This window comes from Erithacus rubecula (assembly GCF_903797595.1).
Source record: "Erithacus rubecula genome assembly, chromosome: 21".
Classification (NCBI taxonomy): Eukaryota; Metazoa; Chordata; class Aves; order Passeriformes; family Muscicapidae; genus Erithacus; species Erithacus rubecula.
Genome location: NC_136673.1, coordinates 8,987,011 through 9,011,448, shown reverse-complemented (window position 1 = coordinate 9,011,448; position 24,438 = coordinate 8,987,011). Strand labels below are relative to the sequence as shown.

The window sequence follows — 24,438 nt, the reverse complement described above, 5'->3', positions numbered from 1 at the left end:
ATCCCAGATGCCACCAGCTCTTCTGTTCCCATCCCTTTGCTCCATGCTGGGCACCTTGGATTGATTTTTTAAGCCACATGCTATGAGGTTTCAATGAACTGATTTATTTTTTACCATTATTGAAACATCGGGGACAAGCATTAAAAACATGAAGATTAAAAAAAAAAAAAAAAAAGGCTTAAAAAAAAAAAATCCCACAAAAAACAACAAAACCCACAAAAAAACCAAAAAAACCAAAACAACAACAAAAAGAAACCACAAAACAAAACGGTGCTGATTCTGGTGTGATTTTTGCTCACCACGTGAATATAAACTTATCAATTGTATAAAAAGAACAAAGTGATTTTAGTATAAAAATGCAGGAAAAAAAACAAAACTTTTTTTTAAATTGTTAGTATTGTAGTGTGAATAAATTTGCCATCACCTTTTGTGTGGTGGCTGGGCAGGTCATTATCTTAATTTTTTTTTTTTTTTTTTTGCATATATCTTTAAATACTGTAATTAGTGCAGTAACAAGTTGTTTTTTTTTTTTTTTTTTTGTTCATCTCTTCTAGAACATTCATAATGCCATCATGTTTATTATTATTATTTTTTTCTGTTAATGTTTTTGACAGTTTTAAAGGAGCAGCCTTTTGGCTCTGATCATTTTCTTGTTTTGTTTTCAATGAAATCAATAAAAAAAAAAGAAAAAAAGTGCTTTAAAAGGAGTTTGGCTTTTTTTTTGTCTACTTTGGGGGAGGGATGGCTTAAAAATGAAGAAAGCAGCAACAAAGAAAAAACTTCTCAAAGACACCCCTGTCCCCTCAGCCATTTAACCAGGGGTTAATTACAATAATACAGTTCAGTATTGCATAATTAAACATTGCAATTAAAAGAATGTACTTAAATTGAAGGGGAGAAGTGGAAAAACCCCAGAGAAATCTGATTTCTGGGCCTGACTTCCCAAAGTCAGCATTTCCCTGAGGGGGAGGTTTTGGGGTCACTGGGTCACACACAGCCCCAGGGACCCCCAGCACTTTTGGGGGATTAATTTGCTTTTCTGTGCAAATAACTGCACATGGAATAAACACATTTGTATCCCAGCACTTCTCCAGTGTTAGGCATGAGCTAGAAAAGGGGTGTTTATTTTTATTTTTACTTTTATTTTTATATTTATTTTTATTTTTGCAAATATTTTGCCAGCAGGCCCCAGCTCAGGGACAGGAGAGGCCAAAACCCATTGCTGCCTCCTGCTCCCCCCCAAAAAATTCTCATGTTGATTTGAGGGATGTGGAAATGTGGCACAGCCACCTCAGCCACTCTGCTGACCCCACTGGTGACTGGTTTGTTGGGACCCCTCACTTGAAGGATGCACCAATTTTAATGTGAATATTTTGCCCTGAAGCAAAATTAATTTAGTGTCAGTATTTTGCTCTGTGCTCAACCCTGATTTTACTTTTGCTTGAGGGAGGTTATTTCCCTTTTAACTCATTGGCTGCTGCAGGCTCTGGAGCAGCCAGGACTTGCTTTGCTCGTGGCTCCAGATTTGACTTTTCCTTTTGAGCCACCTCCCCATGGCTCTGCTGAAGATGCAGAGTGACCTCCAATCACTCACTGGCTTTTCCCTGGGGATTTTGGCAGTCTCTGGGGTGTCCCCATGGTCCCAGGGAGTCACAGGGACATGGTTGGATGCTGGATTTGGGTGCAGAGCTCAGGTGGAGCATTGCTCATCATCCCTGGGGCTGGAGGGGGTTCAGAGTCAACCCTGATTCCAGAGGGCTGGAGGAGAAACCACTGTCCTTCCATGCATGGGATATTTCTGTTCCTGTTCCTCCTCCAGGGACATCCCTGCTCCTGTTCCATCCCTGCTCCTGTTCCTCCTCCAGGGACATCCCTGCTCCTGTTCCATCCCTGCTCCTGTTCCTTCTGCAGGATCATCCCTGCTCCTGTTCCTCATCCAGGGACATCCCTGCTCCTGTTTCATCCCTGCTCCTGTTCCTTCTCTCAGGGACATCCCTGCTCCTGTTCCTCATCCAGGGACATCCCTGCTCCTGTTCCATCCCTGCTCCTGTTCCATTCCTGCTCCTGTTTCCTCATCCAGGGACATTCCTGCTCCTGTTCCTCCTCCAGGGACATTCCTACTCCTGTTCCATCCCTGCTCCTGTTCCATTCCTGCTCCTGTTTCCTCATCCAGGGACATTCCTGCTCCTGTTCCTCCTCCAGGGACATTCCTACTCCTGTTCCATCCCTGCTCCTGTTCTTCTGCAGGATCATCCCTGCTCCTGTTCCTTCTCTCAGGGACATACCTGCTCCTGCTCCTGTTCCTTCTGCAGGGACATGGAGGGGTCACACCCAGCCCTGTGGGGTCCCAGGCCCTGCAAACCCTCTGCACACTGAGCTGGGCAGTTGTCCTGGCTGATCTCTCCAGGTGCTGATGGACAGGGGGTGTTGGAAAAGCACCCAAAGGCAGCAGCTATCATCCTGGGCTGACCTGGGTGAGCAAAGCCATGAAATTATCCTGGATCCTGGAGCTAATCTGGCTTCTCTTCACAGACTCCTTCCTTCTCTTTGTGCTGCTGTGACCTCCTCTGATGAGGAAATATGAGTGAGGCTGATGGTTATCCTGCAGTCCAGGTAAGAGTTATAAAATCTCTATAAATGTGGAATTTCACCCCACGTCTCATTTCTGAGCCTTTGCCAGAGCTGGAAGAAATATTACTTTATCTCCCTGCTAGCACAGAATATTCCCTTGTCTGCTGAAGGAGCTCCCTTATCACCCTTTTAATTTCCTTTCTGGTGCTCCCAGCAGGATGAAAAGCCTCAGCTGCTGTCACTGGAGGCAGAGCAAGGCCTGGATGTCCTGGCTGGGAGAGAGAGAACCAGCCTGAGGTTGGAGTTTAAGGCTCAGGAGGGATGGCAGTGATGAGGGGACAGGAACTGGTGTCAGGGGAGGTCAGTTCAGCCTCCCTGGCCCTTCCCCAGGCCCAGAAATGGCCTGAATGCCCAGAAAAATCAAATATTGCTGGTTGCTGCCTGTGTGGAAAAGAGTGCTTCACCTGGAATTTGGACAATCTCAACCCACACCTGAGTTTTTGCTCATCTGTGAGAGTCAGTAAAGGGAGCCCAGCCCCCCAGGACTGGGTTAAGGATCTGCTGGGGCTCCCTCTGGGCTGGTGGCACTGGGGACACTCACAGGGTCTGGCTGGAGGTGCCACAGGAGGGGACAGCAGCTGGGAATGGCACCTGGGGCACCTCTGCTCCCCCTGCAGCCCCAGAGGGACCAGCAGCCCCCACAGCAGGGAAACCCCCGTGCCCAGGATGTTTTTAATCCTTAAATGCTCTGCAGCCCTCTGGGATGGGTGGGAAGGAAGGGAGGAGGTTCAGGCACCAGAAGTGTCCCCAGCACTGATGAGCAGCAGCAGGGCAGGGCTCAGGAGCAGCTCCCCTCCCTCCTGCTCCTGGCTGTGCAGGGAGCTGGGATCAGGGTCCCAGCCCTGCTCTGGGGTCCTGCCCAGGGCTGCCAGCTGAGCCAGCAGAGCCTGGTGCTGAGCTGGGATTAAATCCCCATCTCAAAATGTCCCAGCTGACCTGAGGGAGCAGGGCCTGGGCAAAGCCAGGCTTAGTTCAGACACTCAGAGCTCTGCACTCCAGCAAGGATGGCAAGAGATTACATTCCCAGGGCTGGTGTTTAACAGGGTCTGTAACTGCAGGAACAGACAGTGCTGGACACGTGGGTCCCCCCCTGCCCCTCTGAGAGGGGTTTGCAAAAGCCAAAAACTCATTTGCAAAGGATTCCTGTGAGCCCAGCAGAGTTTCTGGGATGAGTTAATGCCCAGAAGGTGGCAGGGAGCTGTGGGCATGGCAAAGGTTCCATTCTGCATTTGGGATGCTTTTTCCTCCCCAAGGAAAGGGGGACAGGGGAAGTGCCAGTTCACCCCATTTCCAACCCCCCTTCCAGGCCATAAACCATGACCTGGGCTCTGCTGTGGGAACAAAGGCTTGGGGAGATGCTCTGTCACCAAACAAGCTGGAGCAAATGTAAAATGAGGATTTGTGGGGTTGATCAGACAGGAAAAAAAAAGGATTTGGGGGCTGGATTTTTTCCCTTCTAGGGGTTTGCTTTTTGCTCTGTGCTCATCCCTTGGGAGCCTGGGAATGTGGAGCCCACTGTGAGGAGGATGGAAAGCACCTGGATATGGAGAGCTTCCCCTCTGGAGGAGCCTCCATCTGTGTGCTCAGAATGAGGCTGATTTAAATGGTGATTTATTTGTCTGCAACGTGCAATGAGCTCGGGAAAAAACCCTCAGCAGCCCTGGTTTGAAAAGCAAGAAATCATTGAGGTTTTTCTCCCTCCTTTCAGAAAATACAGCAGCAATGAAACATCAGTGATGGGTGAATAATAAAACCCTTCTGTGGAGCTCACTCGTGCTAGATAAAGTATAAAGCCCCACTGATGCAGGGCTCAGGGTGAGCAGAAAATATTCCACCTGAGCAGCAGCAATTAGTGCACTTGGCTTTGCCTTTGTTGTGCTCTGTAAATACAATTCTGAGCAGCAAATAAGCAGATAAGCTTTACCCAGACATAATAAGACAAATATCCTATTCTCCTGCCTCTGCTGGGAAGAGAATTTCTCTCTGGTTGTGCAGCTGTTGGGGGAAAATAGCTGGAATAAATTGCTTGGGAGTTTGTGAGCAGCAACATGGCCTGCACCATTAGTGAAGTGACTTTATAAATGAATAAAAAGGAAATGGGGGAATATTCTCATTTATATGATGAAAATCCCTCTGACACAGGCTTGAGCTGGAAGAAGTTGAGGAACTTGTGTTCTTCTGATGTCTGCACTCACCCCCAGCAAGGTTTGGGATGTTTTAAGTGTTCTTAGAGAGATCTAATTGGTGCCTTGTATCCTCCTACCCACTCTCTACACAACGTGTCTCTGTAGCTTGGAGATCTCTCTCTGCCTCAGTTTCACTAGAGAAAAATTAAATATAAATAAATAAAAATAAAAATATAAATACTAGAATGCTAGAATACTAGAATAATAGAAATAGAAATTTGAAATAGAAATAGAAATAATAGAAATAGAAATAATAGAACTTCCCTGGGGGTTGTGTGGTGCTTTGGGCTCCTGGCTCTGAAACCCTCACCCAACCATTAACAATGAACAAGGTGCTGTGTCCTGATGTGCTTGGAAAAGAATTCCCCCATCACACATGGAGACAGTAGAAATCAGGGATGTGGGAGGCAAACTTGGAAAGATATGATGGGAGATAAAGAGTAAGTCTGATTTAATATTAGTTTGTGAGAGGAATGAGCTGCTGCTGTAAAACTACCCAGGAAAACATCGTCAATTGTTCCAGCAGTTTCATATTTTCAGTTGATATTTTTTTAGAGAAGTGCTGCTGTACTGAGGGAAAAGAGCCCCAAAAACCTGGGAACTTCTTATCCTTGTGTATGCAGTGAAATTGGGATGGAGCTGGGATGGAGCTGGGATGGGGCACGGATGGAGATGGGATGGAGATGGGATGTGCACAAAATAGCCAGATAAGGGCTGAGAGGGTTGGTTAAGCCTTGGCAGGCTCAGGCTGGAGCTCAGGGCAAGGCTCTTCCCACCCCCAGAGGTGCTGGCACTGCCCAGGCTCCCCAGGGAATGGGCACGGCCCCGAGGCTGCCAGAGCTCCAGGAGCGTTTGGACACCAGGGATGGACAGGCTGGGATTGTTGGGGGGTCTGGGCAGGGACAGGGGCTGCACTGGCTGATCCTGGGGGGTCCCTCCAGCTCAGGATATTCTGTGGTTCTGCCAGCACAGATTTTCGTGGATTTGCAGTGGGAAGGGAGGTGCAGCTGCCCAGGGAGCTCCTAGTGCTGATCCTTCCCTAGCTGAGTGATCCCATCACATCCCACAGGGAAGGAAGCTCCCCCTGCCCTTCCTGGTTCCTGCTGGTGCTGGGCAGAGCATGGGGACACAAAAGGGTCCCTGGGAGCCCCCCTGGGAGGCTCCACCAGCCACACCCCAAATAGAAGATTTCTCTGGACCAACAGTTTTGCTGCATATTGGATCCTGTTAAAGGAATTCAATTTAGAGAACATCAAGCCAGGCAGAGGAGGAGGAGGAGAAGGGCAAGACATTATGGTTAAATAATTCCAATTAACCATTCCAGACCCTTCTGGCTAATTCAGTTGGAGTAAGTGTTGCCTGGTGTGGGGATCTGCAGGGCTGAGATCCTCCTGCAGCTCCAGGGAATGTCTGGGATGCTGGGGGCTGGGCTGGACCTGAGGAGAGGCTGGTTTGATGTGATTGAGCAGAGAAGGGAGAGTCTGGACTGTGAAGCAGAGCTCAGGTTCCTCTCCTGCAGCCAGCCTTCACTTCCCTTGGCACATGCAGCGATTTCCAGGCTAATTCCTAAATCAGTGTAAACATCAAAGCAGTGCCTGCAATGGGGCAAATGATCCAGCTGAGCTCTGCTGGGGAAAACAACCCAGATCCCAATGTGGAGCTTTACCAGAAGGCTGGAGATCAGCCCTGTGTTGTAAAGGCAGATGTTTGTGGTAGAGAAACTCAATTTCACTCTTCAGGTTATTGATTATTCTTCTTTGACTTTCTAAGTTGTTGCCCCTGGTACTGAGACCAACAAGTGCCAGGCTCTTTGCCTTCTCCTGCTGCATCTCTGGGCAATTCCCACATTTGGATGACAGGAATATTTACCCAGCATTGAGTGCTAAAGATTCCTGAGATTTCAGCTCAGAATCAAAGGAAGCTCAAACACGTGGATGTTTGGGAAGTGCTCTGCAGTTCTGACCAGCCTCTCTGGGTTTTACTCTCCCCAAATCTCTGCCAGAATCACAGAACATCCTGAGCTGGAAGGGACCCACAAGGATCAGCAAAGTCCAACTCCTGGCCCTGCACAGAGCAGCCCCACATGTTCCTGCAGGGAACAGTTCCCCAACTACTTCTCATTCCTTCAATCCCCTCCTGCAGCATCCCAAAAAAGTCACAATAAGACTCAATTTTTATCTTTTTAAAAAATTTTTCTCCCCCAAGTGTTTGAATAGCTCCCCATGCCTCTTGTCTGAAAACATCTTCCCCCTGGTTGTTTTCCTTCCTGGTTGGAAATCTTAATTTTGATTATGACTTTGCATCACAGCCCCTGTGTTTGTGTAGGTTCGTGATTCAAAAACCTCTGAGAGTAAACTCCCAAATCTTTTGGTGCCTTTGATTTTGAGCATCATGGAAAACACTTGTTTTCTGCTTGATTTATCATCTCCTCCACTTTTCCCTTTTTCTCTGTTTTCACTCTCTATTTTGATATTTCTCTCTCCCCTCTCTCTTCTGAGACTTCTCTCCTCTTTGGGTCTGTGGGGGGAAACACAAAAATCTTGGATTTTCTCCCAGCAGCAAAAGCAGCTCCCACTGAGGGTGAGCCAGCCCTGAGCTGCTCAGGCTCTGCTTAAAAACAAATTGTTCCAACAGTTTAACAACAACAACAAAAAAAAAACCAACAAGTGCCATTAGCTTGGGGGTTTTGCTGTTCTGTGACCTCCAGTTCCCCACAGGTGTGGGAACCCAGAACTTGGGTTTCTTTAGGGTTGTGCAGAGGTTTTTTTTTCCTCCTTCTCTTTGCAAAGTAGCTGAGCTCTTGATGTTGGTTCATGAATCTTCGCTCTGCTGGAGAGATGCAGGTCTGGAAGCTGTCAAGGAGCCTCTTTTATGAGTACTTGAAAGCAAAAAAAGAAAAAAGAAATAAAGAAATGGATGCTTGAAGAGTAGATGGGACTAATGAAGCTTTTTATCTTGGCAATTTGTGTGTACACAGAGTGGGGGCAAGGGGAATCCTACAGAGTGTTGCAAACCCATGTAGGGCAAGGCAGTTAATAGGATGAAAATGAAATCAATATCCAGGGCTTAATTAAGAAGCTGTTTTTATTCACAGCCCAGAAAGAAGCCCCCCTCCCTCCCCAGATCAGAGGTGCCAAACTCTTGCTGGATTGCAGTCTCACGTGGGCAGTGTCCTGCAGGTCCCTGACAGCCCAGAGCCTTGGCAAGGGGCATTTTTGGCTGTTCCTCCAGCAAAAAAACAAGAGGAGAAGGCAACAAGAGAAGAAATGAGGATGCAGCCCAATGGTCATCCAGCTATGGCTTCAAACTGGAGAATAAATTTAGCTGGATGTGAGAAAAAAAATCCTTCCCTGGGAGGGTGAGGAGAATGCCCAGAGAAGCTGTGGCTGCCCCTGGATCCCTGAAGTGTCTAGATTGGATTGGGCAGGGTGGGAGCAGCTGGGACAGTGGGAGGTGTCCCTGGCAGGGGTGGGATGAGATGATTTTAAGGTCCCTTCAACCCAAAGCACTCTGTGATTCTATGATCCCAGGATATTTGGGATCAGTCCCAAACCCCAGTCACTTTCTGAGCAGGATTTGTAGAGCCCCAAGGTGGATGAGAGGGAACAACACAAGGAAAGTACTGAGCTCTTCTACTTTTTTCCACTTGCAGAGCCAGCCTGATGTGTTTATTTCTCAGTGAAGTGAGAAATGCAGCTGTTCCCAAGAACTAATCCTTTCATAAACCATCTGAAATAGGAACAGTACAGACTCATGAAGAGAAATATTCTAAACAGTGACTGGGCTGCTCAGATATTGGGTGTTACTGAATGTTTCGGGACTAGAGCAAGCAAGCAATTTCTGATTACAAAACTGAATTGTTGTTGTTGTTGTGGTTACCTGTAAAATGGACAAGGCACTTGGGAATGTATGGAACTGGAGGAATGAGGATTCCTGGCAGTGACCAGGGGAGGCTGCTGGAGCTGGCAGTAACTGGGAAAGCAGAACTGCTCACAAATACCCTGCAGGGCTGTCCCCATCCCAGCAGGGGGGTGACACCTCAGTGTGGGCAAAATGCTCACGTTCCTCTCAGATTTCCTCTTCCCAGGCAGTGTAAATGATTCTCAGGGTGTTTGCTGATTTATATGGGATTGGTTTCACTGGGGACTGCCCCAGTTTGTGCCCTTTGCTGCCCCTGGGATTCAATTCATGCTGCTCCCAGCTCTCCCTACTTTTGGGAACCACATTTCCTGCAAGGTGAGCTGCTCCCTGGCTGGATTTTGGACAGAAGGATCAGCCTGTGTGGCTCTGGCTGCAGGTGTTCCCTTTTCCTGCCCTGCTTGTGCTGTGTTCAGTGGGGCTCACCCTGCCTGGAGGTTCATTGGGGGCAGGAGTGACCCTGGCAGCTTTGGGAGCACAAGGATGCTCCATTCCCCCTGTTCCCACTCAGCTCAGCCCCCAAACCCAGGGGGGCTCCTCGGGGGTGTTTTGAGGACATTGCCATGACCTTGCTGCCATGCAGGAGCTGCCACCAGCTTTGCCCAGCTGCCCAAACTCTGCTCCAGCACGAGCTCCCGTGGCTCTGAACTCTGTCCTTGTTGCTCTAAATTGTGAATACTCACTGTGCTCTCACCAAACCCTCCTGGGGATCAACTGACCCCTGCTCTGGTGGTTTTGGCCTTCATTCCTCACTGGACAAATGACCCACGGGGTGGTGGCAGTGCTCAGTGACCACTCAGCTCCCTGGCACAAATTCTCCTTTCCATTCCACCCAAGTGATGATCCCTCTGATTCTCACACTCCAGGAGAGGATGGCACCTGGGCTCTGGAGTGCCCATTGCCTCCTCTCAAGTTGGGAGCTCTAATTGCTGTGTTTAACTGGCAGGAATGCCAGTGCTGCAGATCCTGGCTGCACATCTGGATTTCTCCAAGCAGCAGCAAACACCATCACTCAACAGCAGCATGGGGAGGGGGAGGGAGAGGCAAAAAACCAGCCTGAGGAGAGGAGCAGCCCTGGCTGCACCCAAAGCTCACTGGAGGAACATTTGATCTGAGGATCACACAGGTTTCTTGGATCTTCAAAAAAACATCAGACGCTGGGCATGAAAGGCAGAGTGAAAGTGCTGGAAGTGCTCCTGCCCAGCCCTCCCTCCACAGCTCTCCCTGGATTTTCCAGTTTTCTTCCTCAGGAAAAGTCCAAGTCCTGCAGCAAATTGAGTTGGGGTAGCTGCCAAGGACAGAGACAGAGGCCCTGGGGTTTGGATTTTTTTTTTTTTTTTTTTTTTTTGCTTCAGACCATAATAGAGTTTTTTGTTATTTTAAGGCTGTGGAGAATTTCTGCAATCACAGAAAACCAAGTGATGGCACAGGAGTAATAATCTAATGGAAGTTGCTTTGTAATACAAATAATAATGCTACCATGGGCTTGAATTGAACCTTTAAAAATCCATGTGACCTCCCTTTGGAATCCCACAGGTTTTCTGAAGTACATTCATTTTTGTCTTGCACAGAACTGCAGTCAGATGTAAAAAGCCTTGGAGCTCCAGGATTTGGGTGCCTCTTGCTCAGGTGCTTGTGGGAATCTCACAGGGCTACAAACACTTCTTGAAACTCTGCCTTGATTTTTAAGGATGGAAATGCTTTAGGGACACTGGCAGTGTGTTTGTGTTCCAGAAGCTGGCACTGGGTTTAGTGCTTGTGAAAAGCTGCCAGATCCCTTCAAGGCCCCTATCTGACCACTGGGCTCCACTTGCTGCCAAAGCCAAGACAGGAAAATGCCTTTCCTGGTCCTAAATCTGCTTTGCTTCACTTTATTTATTGGTTTTAACCCCTGTTCTTGCCAGTTCTTGTGCTGTGAAATTGTCAGCTGTGGTTCCTTCCTCTAATTTCTCATTTTCTGGCATGGCTGGGCCTCTCCTGCAGCACTCCCTGTGAAAAGCTTGCTCAGCTCTGCTGCATTTGGGCAGTTCTTCCCTCCTTTCAGGGCCAGCCTGTGCAGTTGAGGCACAGGCAGCTGTACCCAGCGAGGTTGGAAGCATCAACACCAAGAAATAAATGTTTGGTGGTGGCGTGTGCTCTGTTTGCTGATTAAAATGATTTTCTCAGCAACAGAAGCTCTCAGTGTCTCCTCTGAAGTGAGGAGGAATAATTAAGGCTTCTCAGTAATGCAGATAAATAATTCCTTTGGAGAGTCCTGAGTGCATCATAAATCAGCAGCCGTGCTCCTGAGGTGCCACCTCCTCGTGTCCTGGCCCTGGCTCTGCTCTGCTGGCCCCCAGTGCCACCTGTGATGGCACTGCCTGGAGCCTCTGCTGGTGCCCAGCGTCCCCAGGGCTAGAATTTATAAATGAACATTTACACATATACAGTTTAATATATATGTGTGTGTGTGTGTGTGTGTGTGAATAGCAACATTTCCGTTTTTTTTCTGTAGTTTTTTTTGTTTGAAATTTGGGAGCCCAGACTGAGCATGTACTGGGTATGAGGGAAGAGATAAGTGCCTGACAAGGAGATCATCTGGGCAAAACTGGGGGAAATATGAAGAAAGGTGCAACTTTACCAGCAACAACCAATCAGGACACGGCTGTGCATTCTGAACTATTTCTATTGTGTTTATTTCTTAAATCTTCATTTATTTGCTCTCTGCTCGAGGTTGTTCTCAGATTTCCTGGGTGAGAGGAGGTGATGGTGCCTCTGTTTCAGAGCACCAGGAGCTCCTGGCAGGGTGCCTGGTGTTAGAAGCCTCACCCCTGACATGAGGCAGCCTTGGGTGGCTCCAGGCATGAACACAGTGGGGGCTTAGAGATGGAGCAAAAATTTCTGCTGGAAACTTGGTGTAAGGATTAGTGTGGAGATGTTCATGTGTCCTCCCTGCCCAGCTGCTCCCTAAATTTGGGGTCCTCTCACGACTTGAAGGCACGAAGTTTCCAGCAGAAATGTTCCTGCAGGAGGAGTAGCTCCGGGTGGGCAGTGGGGAATGGGCAGAGAGGGAGCAGATCCCTCTCGTGTCACACGTGTCTGTGGCCGTGTCACACGGGCTGGCAGCTCCTCCACCCAGCGCCGCCCCTCTGTGTCCTGCTCTGCTGGCAGCAGAATGTCCCCGAGAGCCGCTGTCCCCCGGCTGCGGGGACACCTCCCCGGCGATTTCCCTCGCAAATAAATAATCGGCATTTCGAGTCCGAGACACAAAGCTGCCGCCGCGCTGCTGGCGAGCCGCAGGTGACAGCAGGGTGACCCCGAGGGAAGCCACCCCCGGCCAGCCCCGCTGCCCGCGGCGCTCCCGCTCTGCCCGTGCCCCAGCAGAGGCGCTGGAGTCCCAGGAAATCCCCAGGATGCGAGACAGGATCCAGGGCCAGGCGGGCCCGGAGCTGGGGGGCTGCGGGAGGGACACTGTGGGATGGACCCTGGATGGATCCTATGGGATGGACCCTGGGATGGATCCTATGGGATGGACCCTGGATGGATCCTATGGGGTGAATCCTGGGATGGATAGGTCCTATGGGATGGATAGATCCTATGGGATGGATCCTGGGATGGATCCTATGGGGTGGATCCTGGGGTGGATAGGTCCTATGGGATGGATAGATCCTATGGGATGGATCCTGGGGTGGATCCTATGGGGTGGATCCTGGGGTGGATCCTATGGGATGGATTTTGGAATGGATCCTGCAGGATCACCCTGCGGGATGGATTCTGAGGGATAGATCCTGCAGATGGATACTATGGGATGGATTCTGGGATGGATCCTGTGGGATGGACCCTGAGATGGATCCTATGGGATGGACCCTGGGATGGATCTTATGGGATGGATTATGGATGGATCCTATGGGGTGAATCCTGGGATGGATAGGTCCTATGGGATGGATAGATCCTATGGGATGGATCCTGGGATGGATCCTATGGGGTGGATCCTATGGAATGGATCCTATGGGATAGATCCTGGATGGATCCTATGGGATGAACCCTCCAGGATGGATCCTATGGGATGGATCCTATTGGATGGAACCTATGGAGTGGATCTTGGGATGGATCTTGGGATGGATAGGTCCTGTGGGATGGATAGATCCTATGGGATGGATACTATGGGATGGATCTTGCGGGTCGGACTCTGGGGGATGGATCCTGTGGGATGCAGGCGCTCCTGGAGGCCGGGCAGGGATGGACGGATTTTGGGGGTGATGATTTTCCCCCGAGGAATTTTCCCGTCCTCTCCCAGTGCGAGGAGCCCAGCCCCTCGCTGGGTTTCTGTCCCTCGGCCACCAGCTCAGGGCAGCGTGTGCTACAGACCCTCCACGGGACCTCTGGGGTTTCCAGGATACTTTCTTTGACATCTTGAAAGGGAAAAGCACCTTAAAATGCTTATGATCACCCGCGTATGTATTTGGGATCGACACTAATTAACACCCTCTTAGCCCCTCCCTGCTGGCTCTCTAACTCGTATAAAATCCTGACATTGTTTATTTACCACTTTGATGCTGAAATCTCGGTCCATTCACAGATTCCCCCTGTTCCGGTGCCCTGGGATCCGATTTTCAGTCTTTACCGTGTTTGTGTTTGGCTGTGCTCTGCTTCCCCGCGATATCTTGGTAAGACACTGGAAATGGTCTCCAGTTTCTCCAGGGGAAGTTTAGATTGGATATGAGAGCAAAACGCTTCTCTCGAAGGGTGCCAAGGGCTGGAATAGGCTGCCCAGGGAGGTGGTGGAGTCACCACCCTGGAGGGATTTAAAAGTCCTGTGGATGTGGCACTTGGGGACACGGTGGCCTTGGCAGTGCTGGGTGAACGGTTGGACTCGGTGACTTTAGGGGCATTTTCCAGCCTTTAGACCCCGTGATTATATTTCCTGAGGAGCTCTGACTCCTTCACACGCTCCTGTTTGCAGTGGATGAAAACGTGGCTCCTGCCCGAGCCTTCCTCGGCTGCAGCTGCCCCAGGTTCCACGGCACTGCCGGGTGGGACACTCGGGTGTCCCCAGTGCCGGGGTCCCTGGGGCTGGAGGGACCCTGGGGGCTGCGGGAAGGGGAGCAGAGTGAGGCAGGGCAGCTCCCTCCTTCCCCATCCCCGGGTGGCGGCTCCGGAACACGAGCTCAGCGCAGCCCGGGCTTTGCCCACTCCCTATCCCGAATTTCTCCCATCAGAGGGAGAGAGCAGCTCCCCTTCCCCCCTTCCCTTCCCCCCTGGGCAGTGGGGATCAGTTTAAGGGATTAACTCCTCCTGTCCCTCAGCCTCTCCTTCCTGCGCCGTGTGAGCCAGCAGAGAGACACTCTGTGTGACCACAAGAGATTAATTAAACAGTAAGCCCTAATTACAGAGGCTAAGGCTGACCGACTTACTGTGGCTGTAAAATAGCTGAATACTTAATTTAGAGGGGAATGTGGACATAACTTTCACCATTAGCTGAACAAACACGGAGCACCCGAGCTAAGCGGATCATGGATGGATGCGGGGCTTCCCCCGGCGCAGCCTCGCCCCCTCCCCTCCTGCCTGGCGGGTTTGGGGTAGGGACGAGCTGCTCCCCACAACCCCAACCTGCCCCAGGCCTGGGCATCCCCTGCCCGGCAATGCTATCCACCTTTCCAGCTCCTTCTCGAAGCCGATGTCGTTCGCATTTCACTGCAGGTTTGCAAAAAAACAACAAAAAAACAACAACAAATGAGGGAGAGACTGAAAGGCGTTGAAGCAAACCCAAACCCCAACTCCCAATGCAAGGCAGTGGAAGTAGGGCAGCCAGCTCCTGTTCCTGCCTCTCAATATCTTCCTTAAGAACAATAACAGATTCTAGGAGGTGAGAGTTAATCTGTAGCTGCAGAGCTTTTTATTGTGTTTCTCCTTTTCCGTGTGCATTAACCTTTCAGATTTAGAAGACAGTGCACTGGGCATTGCTTTATTTCTTTCTTTCTTTTTTTATTTTATTTTTTTTTCTTTATTTCTTTTTTATTTTTTAATTTCTATTATCTGTGCTTGCCGCATGGCTCCTGATCCAGCCCCAGACAGAGCGACAGCCATTCCCCCATTAACTGCAGCTCATTGAGCACCTCATCAGACCTTGAATTGGTGTCTTAGGTGGACTGGAGGTCCCGAGAGGGTTTGAAGTGGAGCTGAGCACTCTGCAGAGGAGGAGAAAACATCCCAGGATCATGGAACAGCTCAAACAAGGAAAACATGAGCAGAGGAATCCTGATGCCTGCTTTGAGAAGGGGTAAAATGGTGATTTAAAGGCTGGAGCAGTGGCTGTGTGCCCGGGGGTGTTAAAAGTGCTGTGACAAAGCCCTGGGGACCCCCAGGTGTCCTGGCTCTGGTGTCAGCACTTGGCCAGCAAACCTCAGCTCTGTAGAGCACAAACAGCAGCACTTTGGCAACGACTCCTGCACCTGCAGGGTTTGTGAAAAGGGCAGAAGCTCCACTGCCCTGGCTTGGTTTCTGTGTATGCCACATGTGAGTGAAGGTATCTGCAACCTCATCCAGGAAAAGTTTATTAAATACCCGATTTTTAAGGTGTCTTGCCCCACATTTTTGCATGCAAGATCCATTCTGGTTGTGCTGTAATGAACTGAAGATCCCATATGGGAAACTGATCCTTGTTTCCTGCAATCTGAGCATGTAGCACTAAACCTTATTCCCTTTCCTAGTTAAAAAGGCCAAAACCAACTTGAAAATGGGAATATTCAGGATGAATTCAGAGATAGTCCCAGGAGCCTTTCCCTGTTTTCCTGCAGAGCTGGAGATGTCTGAAGAGGGTGTCACCACCCTGGCTCGAGCTGCACTGGCATTTCCAAAGGATGAAGGTGAATTCTCAGTTCCTGCAGCTGCAGAAATCAGTGCTGTCATTGCTCCAGCTTGTTCTCTGCTCCATGGTGATGCCTCTGGGTGCTGGGCTCACCCAGCCAGCTGCTCTCAGCTGCTCCAGAGCAAAGGCTCATTTTTTGGTACAAGAAAACATCACAGAGGTTCTCTGTTCCCCCTCCATGCCCTTGCTCAGGTGTGGGGCATAAACCAGAGCCTTGTTGCAAACACATTTTGGGTGCAGAAACCCACAAGGCAGCTGCAGGGCTCTGTTTTCTCCCTTAATCCCACAGCCATCCTCCAGCTGAGGAAGGTGAAGGCTCTGAAATGTGGTGCCCTCCTTCAGTCCCCAAGTTCTTCAAAACTTCAGAGAGCTTTTGGGAATCTGGGCTCTCCTGCATTTTGTTTTTGGGCATTTCATCCCATGCTGTGAGCATGGAGCAGTGCCCTGGCTGATCATTTCTCTTCCATGTCTGAATTGTTTCTCTTACCCATCACTGGGAAGATGAAAAGCTCTCAGTCTTTAATCAATTACACTGAAAATAACCCAGGCAGGGTGTGACCCCTGCTGCACTGGGAACTTTGAGTAATGTCCAGCAAACTCCTGTGGGGGACAAGCTCAGAAGGGTTTTGCTTTCAGCTTGCATTAACCTTTGGGCAAGTGGCCAGTGAAATTCCTGAATTTCTCTGACGTTTTTGCCCATCTGACTCCAGATCTGGACCTGGTGCTGTCAGTTCTTCTGCTTCTGCCTCTTGGATTTCCAGAGTGAAGCTCTTGCAGAGCTGAGCCTCTACACGACTTGAGTTCAGATAAAGTCAGATTTGAAAAGTTGTTTTGACATCAAGACACTGAGAAGCATCCAGGCAAATGTTCAGAAGAGCCTAAGGAGAGGAGAGACCTGAATCTTAAGGAGGATTAGATGTCTAATCATTTACCACAGACAGATATGTGCTGAAAGGCAAAGACTCCCCAAATCTCCCTCTCCTGGTGATCAAGTCCTCAGTTAAATTGAGGTCCAAATAATGGAAGAGAAGGTGTGAAGTTGTCTCTTCCTGATGGCTGGTCTTGGAGACCAATGGGATAGAAATGATCTTAGAAATGTTGTGGAAAATAAAAATATGAAGCCTGATATACTTTTAAGTCCCTTTTATCTCTCATCTTCTGACAGCTCCCTGTCACAGGCACTGTCTGTGAGCAAACACTTTGCCTCCCCACAGAGCAAACCCTGTTCTGGTGCTGCTGGAGCTCAGAAGGGAGCTCTGAGCACCACTGAGGTTTCTTTTCCCTCTTCAACATCTGGGCAGTTTTGTGTCCCCGTCCTGTGATTTCCTGGTTATTTCCTGTGAGTGTTGTTCAGACATTGGTCCTGCTCGCTGAAGTATTTTCTGAGCTGAAAACCTCATTTTTGAGCTAGAACTCAGCTGCCTCCTGCCACAGCTGGTTTGGAGTCGTGATCCACCTACAGAGGAGCTCAGTTCAAGAGGAGCAGAGGGAGCAGAGCAGCTCCTGGTTCCCTGGGGCTCCCCAGGGTGGGGAAGGTCTGAGCAGGGGCTGCCAGCTCCTGCTTTCCCTCCCTGCCCTGCTGTGGGCTCCAAGCACCATCCCTCCATCCTCCTTTCCTCAAATCCCCTTCAGGTGATTCTTTAAACACCCCCTTGGTCTGTGGTGGCCTGGCAGAGCTGTGTGCTGCTGTGGGGCTGGGATGGCTCCAGCTGGGGGTCTGTGCAGCCTCTCATGCAGAGGTGGAACTGCTGTGCCAGCCTGGGGGCTTTGCCAGCAGTGCCCCCACCCCAAGCCATGAGCTCAGGGTCTTCCTTGCTCCACATTTATGCAGCACCTGAGGGTAATAGGCCCTGAGGGTTTAGGACACTAAAAATGCCATTATCAGGATTTGTATAGAAGGAACTGTATCTTCAAAAGGCCTTTTTTCCCTTTCTTCACTCCCTTATTCACAATAAAAAGTGTCAGAGCATCTTCCTCATGGATTTTACATAAAGCCATTCTACATCCCCTGGCAGACCTGACCAGCTTTAACAATCTCCTCTGACTGCATGGCAGAAGGGTTTTCCTCCAGCACAGCTGGTGCAAAATGGGAGTGAGGAGAGCAGGAATGCCTGGCCAGGAACACCTTGGGAAGCTGCTTTTCTTGGCCTGAAGCTCTGGACCTTCCTGTGGGCTGGGAGGAGATGTGCAGTCTGTGTTGTTTGTTTATTTTTAAAGGAAATGTGCTTCTGGGAGCTGCTCTGCTTGGCAATACCCTGGATCCAGAGCCTCAAGATGGGATTGAAAAGGCTCCTTTTTTCCTCAGCTTTGTGAGTTTTGAGTAAATAACAACCTAGCTGCATCTCCCTGAGCTCACCTGGACAAAAGGTGTGCTGGGGAGCTCTGACCTTCCCTCTGAGCTACTCCAGGTGTAGGGCAGGATCCAGGGAAGTCAGGGCATGGAGAGATTCCTTCCCTCTCTTGAAGGAAGAAGTTTTCTTTCCTCTGCTCTTTTTGCAAATGTCCCCCCTCTGTCCTGCTCACAGGGGGATGTTGGGGTTGTGTCTCTAAATTTTAGCCACTGTCCCTCACACAGGAAGCCTGTGCTGCCTCTGGAGCACAGCAAGCTGGAGATCCCTGAAACCCCTGCAGGGATGGATGCAGAGTGTCCCAGCAGTTCCTGGGACAAACAAACAGAGCCAGGGGTGCCAGCACCTGGCAGGAACACTCCTTTCTGGGCTGTTCTCGCTGCCCTGGCTGTGCCTGGCCAGATGGAAGTGCTGCTCCATTAAGCTCAGTCACCTGCCTCAGCCTGGGGATGGAAGTGAAAGTCCAGGGAAACGCTTGGTTGCCTGGCAAAGCTGCTCAGGAGGAGGAAGGCTCCTTGCTAAGCAGTGCTGAGAGCAGAGTGATTTACTCTCCTCTGTCTTCGGGGCTTATGAGGAGGAGTCACTCATGACCGAGCCCATTTTTAGAATTTTCCATGGAATGCTCTTTGCCCTCCCATAATGGGAGATTATGGATGTCTGACCTGTTTCGGTGCTCCAAATTTTTTGCTTTCTCTTAACTCCCCTGCTCTTCTCCTAATCTTAAAAAACCCAACTAAATCCCGACGCTTCCCCTCTCAAAGCCAAATAATCCTCACAATTGCAATCTCCCTCTGTTCTTTAAGGCTTTCAGTGCTTAAGGTCTGCGTGATCTTCCTTAGGGTGTGAAAAAAACACAATCCAGGAAAAAAGCCCTGAGCATGCAGATTGAGGAAAGGGCAAACCGGTTTAGCAGAGCATCCTCACGACATTCTCACATCATTTTCTCACTGTCACAAACACCCCCACCGCCCTGGCTGCTGATTTCACTGCAGTGCTGTGGTGGGGAGTTTGTTCTGGGAGAGGCAGAGTGGTTTGGTGGCTGTAGGAAGAGAGAAGGAGGAATGGAGGTCAGGATTTTCCCTGATTCTCAATAAGACCTGATGCAGAAGACAATTAAAAAAAATAATTTGCCTTTTCAGAGCTGTTGTATCATCCATCCGCCTGATTCTGTAATCACAGGAGGATGAAGATTTGTGGAAACCAATGTATTTTTTCCCCATATACTGATTTCCATCTGAAGAGGTGAGGGATTATTGAAAGTGGCATTTCCTCTTCTAGTGGTCACTGAGAAAAAGTCAGGCTTTTCCACCGAAAAAAGATGTAGGAGATGTAGTGGCCAGAAGCACAAAAGTGAAAAATTAAACCACTAAGTAAGTAAGTTTAATAAAAATAAAACGAGTAAATAAATCAGCTGGGGGAAACTTGACTTTCATGTGGAAGATAAATCCATCATAGAATACAATGCAGCGAGGATAAAAATACTTTGTAGGGAAAATTTTAAAGAAAGAAAAGCTCCCTGCACCCTCCTTCTCAATCCACAAAATAAAGGAACTTTCCCGTTCGTGTGGATCAGCTCAGGGGCAAAGTCTCCTAGGAGCAAACCCTCGTTCGAATCTCTGCCCAGGCTCTGAGTGGAACAGGGATGCTGAACCGCTCCAGCATCTGTCTCCGGGCAAAGCTTTTCCCAAAAACTCCAGCACTCAGCTTAATCTGCAAATTACCCAAACCTGCTGAGGGGAAAAAGATCTTTTATTGCATTGGCAGCGAGCGCAGGGAAAGGCAACCGGACTGGAGCTGCTTCTCTCTGCCTGGGCTTGCAGCCCCCTGTCCGTGCCGGGGCTGGCGGTTCGTGCTGCCCGCGGCCCTGGGGGCAGCCGGCTGTGATTCACCTCCTCCCCTCGCTGCTTGCGGTGCCTCAGAGCCGCTCCCGGCGCCCCTGGGCTGCCGGGGCCGCCTCCGGGAGCGTCTCCCGGCTGTGCTGCAGTGTGCGAGCCCTTCAGACCCCGAGCCCTGCGGAAGGAGCCGGCTCCTTCCCGAGAGTCACCCTTTGCGTCTCGCCAGACCTTATTTGTGTCACTTGTGGCTGCTGCCAGCCCTCTGCCAGGCTCCCGGAGCCAGCAGATGTTATTGCTCCCGGCTTGCCTGGTCGGTGGGTTGGTTTTGCACTGAGCTTGGATGACTAAGGCAAAAACCACATTAGCGGCAGAGTCCAGGCTTTCCTTGCTCTGGAGGAAGTAAAAATGTCCCCTTATTGACAGTCCTGACTTCTCCGGAGGGTCCCTTCTCAAAGTTAATAGTTTCTACCCCAAATTTAGCCTAAAATGCAAAAGCATTTCCTCGCCAGCTACTGCAGTGACTGTTGCCGTGCGGCGCTCCAGGAACAAGGAGGAGTTATCTCTCTGACTTGTGCTGGAGGGAAGCAACAGAGGGTGTTGGAATAAACAGGATTAAAGGATTTCATCCATAAATACAGGATTAAAGGTATCCAGCGCTCTGCAGGAGTCATTCAAACCAAGGAGAAACAAAGTAAGTTGTGCAGAAGGGCGCAGCTCTGCTTGCAGCCAGCCCGTGCCGCACATCCCCGCACCGGCCCGGCCCCGGGGACCGCATCCATCCCTGCCCCGCACCGCCCCGGCCCCGGGGACCGCATCCATCCCTGCCCCGCACCGCCCCGGCCCCGGGGACCGCATCCATCCCTGCCCCGCACCGCCCCGGCCCCGGGGTCCGCATCCATCCCTGCCTCGCACCGCCCTGGGGTCCGCATCCATCCCTGCCTCGCACCGCCCTGGGGTCCGCATCCATCCCTGCCTCGCACCGCCCGTGTCCCGGCCCCGAGCCTCCGGGGGCTGCGGGCTGAGCACCCCCCGGCCCCGCACCCCATTTCACACCGCGACCCCCGCACTCCGGGAGTCCGCGGGGTTCTGAGGGCACGGGCCGGGTGACAGGAGCCTCGCTGCTCAGCTCGGGGCACCCGTGGGTGCAGCAGCTGGGCCGGGCAGTGCACATCTGGGCAGCACACAGCTGGGCAGAGCACATCTGGGCAGCGCGCGCAGGCGCGGGGGCTGCCTCTCCTGTGCCCCCCACCCACCCAAGCGGAGCACCCCGGCCGGGGCTGTGCCCGCGCAGGGCGGGGGATCGAGCCCTCCTTCCCCCGGGGAGTGGCCGCGGCTCCGCCGTATTTACCGGGCTGGGCGGCGGCGGCTCCATCCTCCCTCCTCCCTCCCCGCCCGCCCCCCGGTGCCGGTGACTGGAGCGGGCGGAGCCGCGGCGGCCCATTGGCTCCGGGCATCACATGCGGCGGGGCCGGGCCGTGCCGGAGCCGTGCCGGGCTGGGCTGGGCTGGGCACGGCGGAGCGCTCCCGCGGCGGGCACGGCAGCAGCGCAGCCCCTTCCCAGCACAGCGCCCCGTGGTCGCCGAAGGGACCGCGGCCACCGCGGCCACCCCCCGCCGCCCCGGCCATGAGGTCGGGCCGGAGAGACGCCACCTGTGCGGGGAGGTGAGCGGAGCCCCGGCGCCTTCCTCCTACCCCCGGGCAGCCACAGCGCGGGGAAGCGCACGGGGTGGAGGAAGGAAAAGGGATATTTTTTATTTTATTCTATATCGATCTATTTTTTTGCCGCGATCGACTCCGATCCCGCAACTGAAGCCCCCGGAGGGAGAAGTGCTGCGCGCTGTGATGCGTCTTCCTCTCGCCTCGGCTGCCAGTTTGGATTGTAGCGCCCGGCTCCGTGCACTGCGAGGATGGCTCGGTTTGGGGATGATCTGCCAACCCGCTATGGAGGTGGAGGGCCGGCCGGGGCTGGAAGAGGGAGCAGCCGGCAAGGTGGCCCCCAAGCCGGCCAAAGGATGTATAAACAGTCGATGGCTCAGAGAGCCAGGACTATGGCTCTCTACAACCCCATCCCTGTCAAACAGAACTGCTTCACAGTCAACAGATCCCTCTTCATCTTCAGTGAAGATAATGTTATACGGAAATACGCCAAGCGAATAACAGAGTGGCCATATCCTTTCAGGGAGGCTGTGTGGGCACGGGGGGAAGGTGGGGAGGGGGAGAGGGAGGCTGAGGGGCAGAGACCCCTCCAGGCAGCGCAGGGCGAGCGGCTGGCGCTGGTGCAGACGCTGTGATCGGGCTGAGCCATGGGTGTGTGTGCCGGGGAGTCGTGTGCCCGACATGATGCACGGCCGTGGCAGTGGGAATATGGGAATGTGGGGATCAGGGGATCAGGGAATCAGGGAATCAGGGAATTGCTTCTGTGGGAGCACCGAGGGTGGTTTTGATGCGCTTGATGCCAGGGGTGTGTGTAAGCCATGTCAGGGTGTCTTTAGGGGTGAGATGTACAGGTGCATGGATTCACATTTCCTACAATTCAAGTCAGGTTCTGTGAGATTCGTGCCCATGAATCCTGATTTTTATTTCCATCCCGGAGCCTTTCAACTCTTCTGTCTTCCTGTGAATAGAGGAAGGAATGTGGGATAAAAATGGTGACACCTTAGCATTGAAGCTGCATTGATAGCAGGGGACATTGACAGGTAAATCCCAGGAATGCAATCATTGCAGGTCGGTTTTAGCACATCCTCTCTGGAATCCATTCGAATCAACATGAATCATGGCACTTGGATTAGGTGCGTAGCCTAAGCTTAGGCTGCACGAAAAAAAGAAAAAATTAAAATTAGCAAAGCCTTGTGGCAGAAGGAGGCAGTAAGTGGGGAGAGGGATCATCTGCTGTATTGTGAAAGGGGCAGATGCTTTCTGTCTGAGACCCAGCTCCCAGGCCAAGTGAGCTGCAGTGAGAAGGGGGCTTTGCTTGGAGTGATGGTTGTAAGCCGTGAGCAGAGAGGAGCAGGCTGAGGCTCCCAGGGAGCAGATTTTGTGTGTGTGTCTGTGTGTACAGGACTGCTTTACACTGAGGGTCTCGGGGGAGCTGGTTGTTTTCTTTTCATTTCATATTACACCCCTATTAATCCCCAGCTAACAGCAGCAGGGCCTCCTCCCAGCCTCCTAGCAACACTTTCAGTTGCCACAGAGGCCAGCTCCTGCTTAGACTTCCCCAGTTTTCACTTCCTGAGGGGCTAACAGGAAAAATACACCAGTGGAGTGAATGCACTTCCCTTCTCTCTGAAATCACACAAACACGTATTGATCTTTCTGCCCATATTATACAATCCCAGCGATTGCTGCATTTCCTCATCCATTTCTCCTTCCCTGCATTTAAGTCTGGATAAACAAGCCCCAAACCCCCAGTGACAGGCAGAGCACTGCCTTGGCTGCGCGGTTACACTCAGTCTTTCCCTCTCCTTCCTCTTGGGCGATTCGACTGCATCTTTCCGGGGGATGTGGGGAGGAGACCCCCGGCGCTGCGGAGCCGGCGGGACCGGCGGAGCCACCGGCGCTTCCCCGCGCCGGAGCGGCGGGGCCGGCGGGCGGGGCCGGGCGCTGTCCGCGGTGCTGGCTCGAGCTGACCACGGTGCTGAAACCAGGCTGGCCGTGGTGCTGAGAGGAGCTAAACATGGTGCTGAAACCAGGCTGATCGTGCTGCTGAGCCGAGCTAATCATGGTGCTGAAACCAGGCTGATCGTGGTGCTGAAATCAAGCTGATCATAGAGCTGATCACAGTTTTGTATCCGGGCTGACCGTAGCGCTTGAGCTGAGCTGATGGTGGTGCTGAGTTGAGCTGACCACAGTCCTGAGATGAGCTGAGCTTATCACGGGTTGAGCTGAGCTGACCACGGTGCTGAATCCGAGTTGACCGTGGTGCTAAGCTGAGCTGACCATGGTGTCGAGCTACGCTGATCACGGTTCTGAAGCCAGGCTGGCCACAGTGCTGAGCTGAGCTGAGCTGGGCATGGTGCTGAGCTGAGCTCATTGTGGTGCTAAGCTGGGCTGATGGTGGTGCTGAGCCAAGCTGACCACGGTGCTGAGCTGAGTCCCCGCGATGCTGAACCGATCTCCCCGCTGTGCCCAAGCTCTTTGCGGTGCCAAGCTGAGCCCTCAGGGTGTTGTGTCTGCGGCGCCGCTCGGCGCTGTCCCTGGTGCTGAGCCGAGCTCTCCGCGGTGCTCTGAGGAGCTCCCCGTGGTGTTGAGCTGAGCTCTCCATGGTGCTGAGTCCATCTCTCCATGGTGCTGAGTCCATCTCTCCATGGTGCTGGGTCCATCTCCCCGCAGTTCTGGGTCCATCTCCCCACGTTTCTGGGTCCATCTCTCCACGGTGCTGAGCCCATCTCTCCATGGTGCTGGGTCTATCTCTCCACGGTGCTGGGTCTATCTCTCCACGGTGCTGGGTCCATCTCTCCATGGTGCTGGGTCCATCTCTCCACGGTGCTGGGTCCATCTCCCCGCAGTTCTGGGTCCATCTCCCCGCAGGTCTGGGTCCATCTCTCCACGTTTCTGGGTCCATCTCCCCATAGTTCTGGGTCGATCTCCCCACAGTTATGGGTCCATCTCTCCACGTTTCTGGGTTCATCTCCCTGTGGTGCTGGGTCCATCTCTCCACGTTTGTGGGTCCATCT

General features: G+C 51.7%; 2 protein-coding genes across 2 annotated transcripts in view; both read left to right on the top strand.

Moving 5' to 3' along the window:
• EHMT1 (euchromatic histone lysine methyltransferase 1) overlaps positions 1-24,438 on the top strand; it is a 460,745-nt gene that overhangs the window by 118,841 nt on the left and 317,466 nt on the right. The window lies entirely within an intron of this gene.
• Positions 21,581-24,438, top strand: part of CACNA1B (calcium voltage-gated channel subunit alpha1 B) — a 292,116-nt gene continuing 289,258 nt past the window's right edge. Inside the window, exon 1 of the mRNA XM_079324218.1 lies at positions 21,581-21,953. Coding sequence (XP_079180344.1) covers positions 21,673-21,953 — 281 coding nt within the window. The 5' untranslated portion in view covers positions 21,581-21,672. The remainder of the gene's footprint in view (positions 21,954-24,438) is intronic.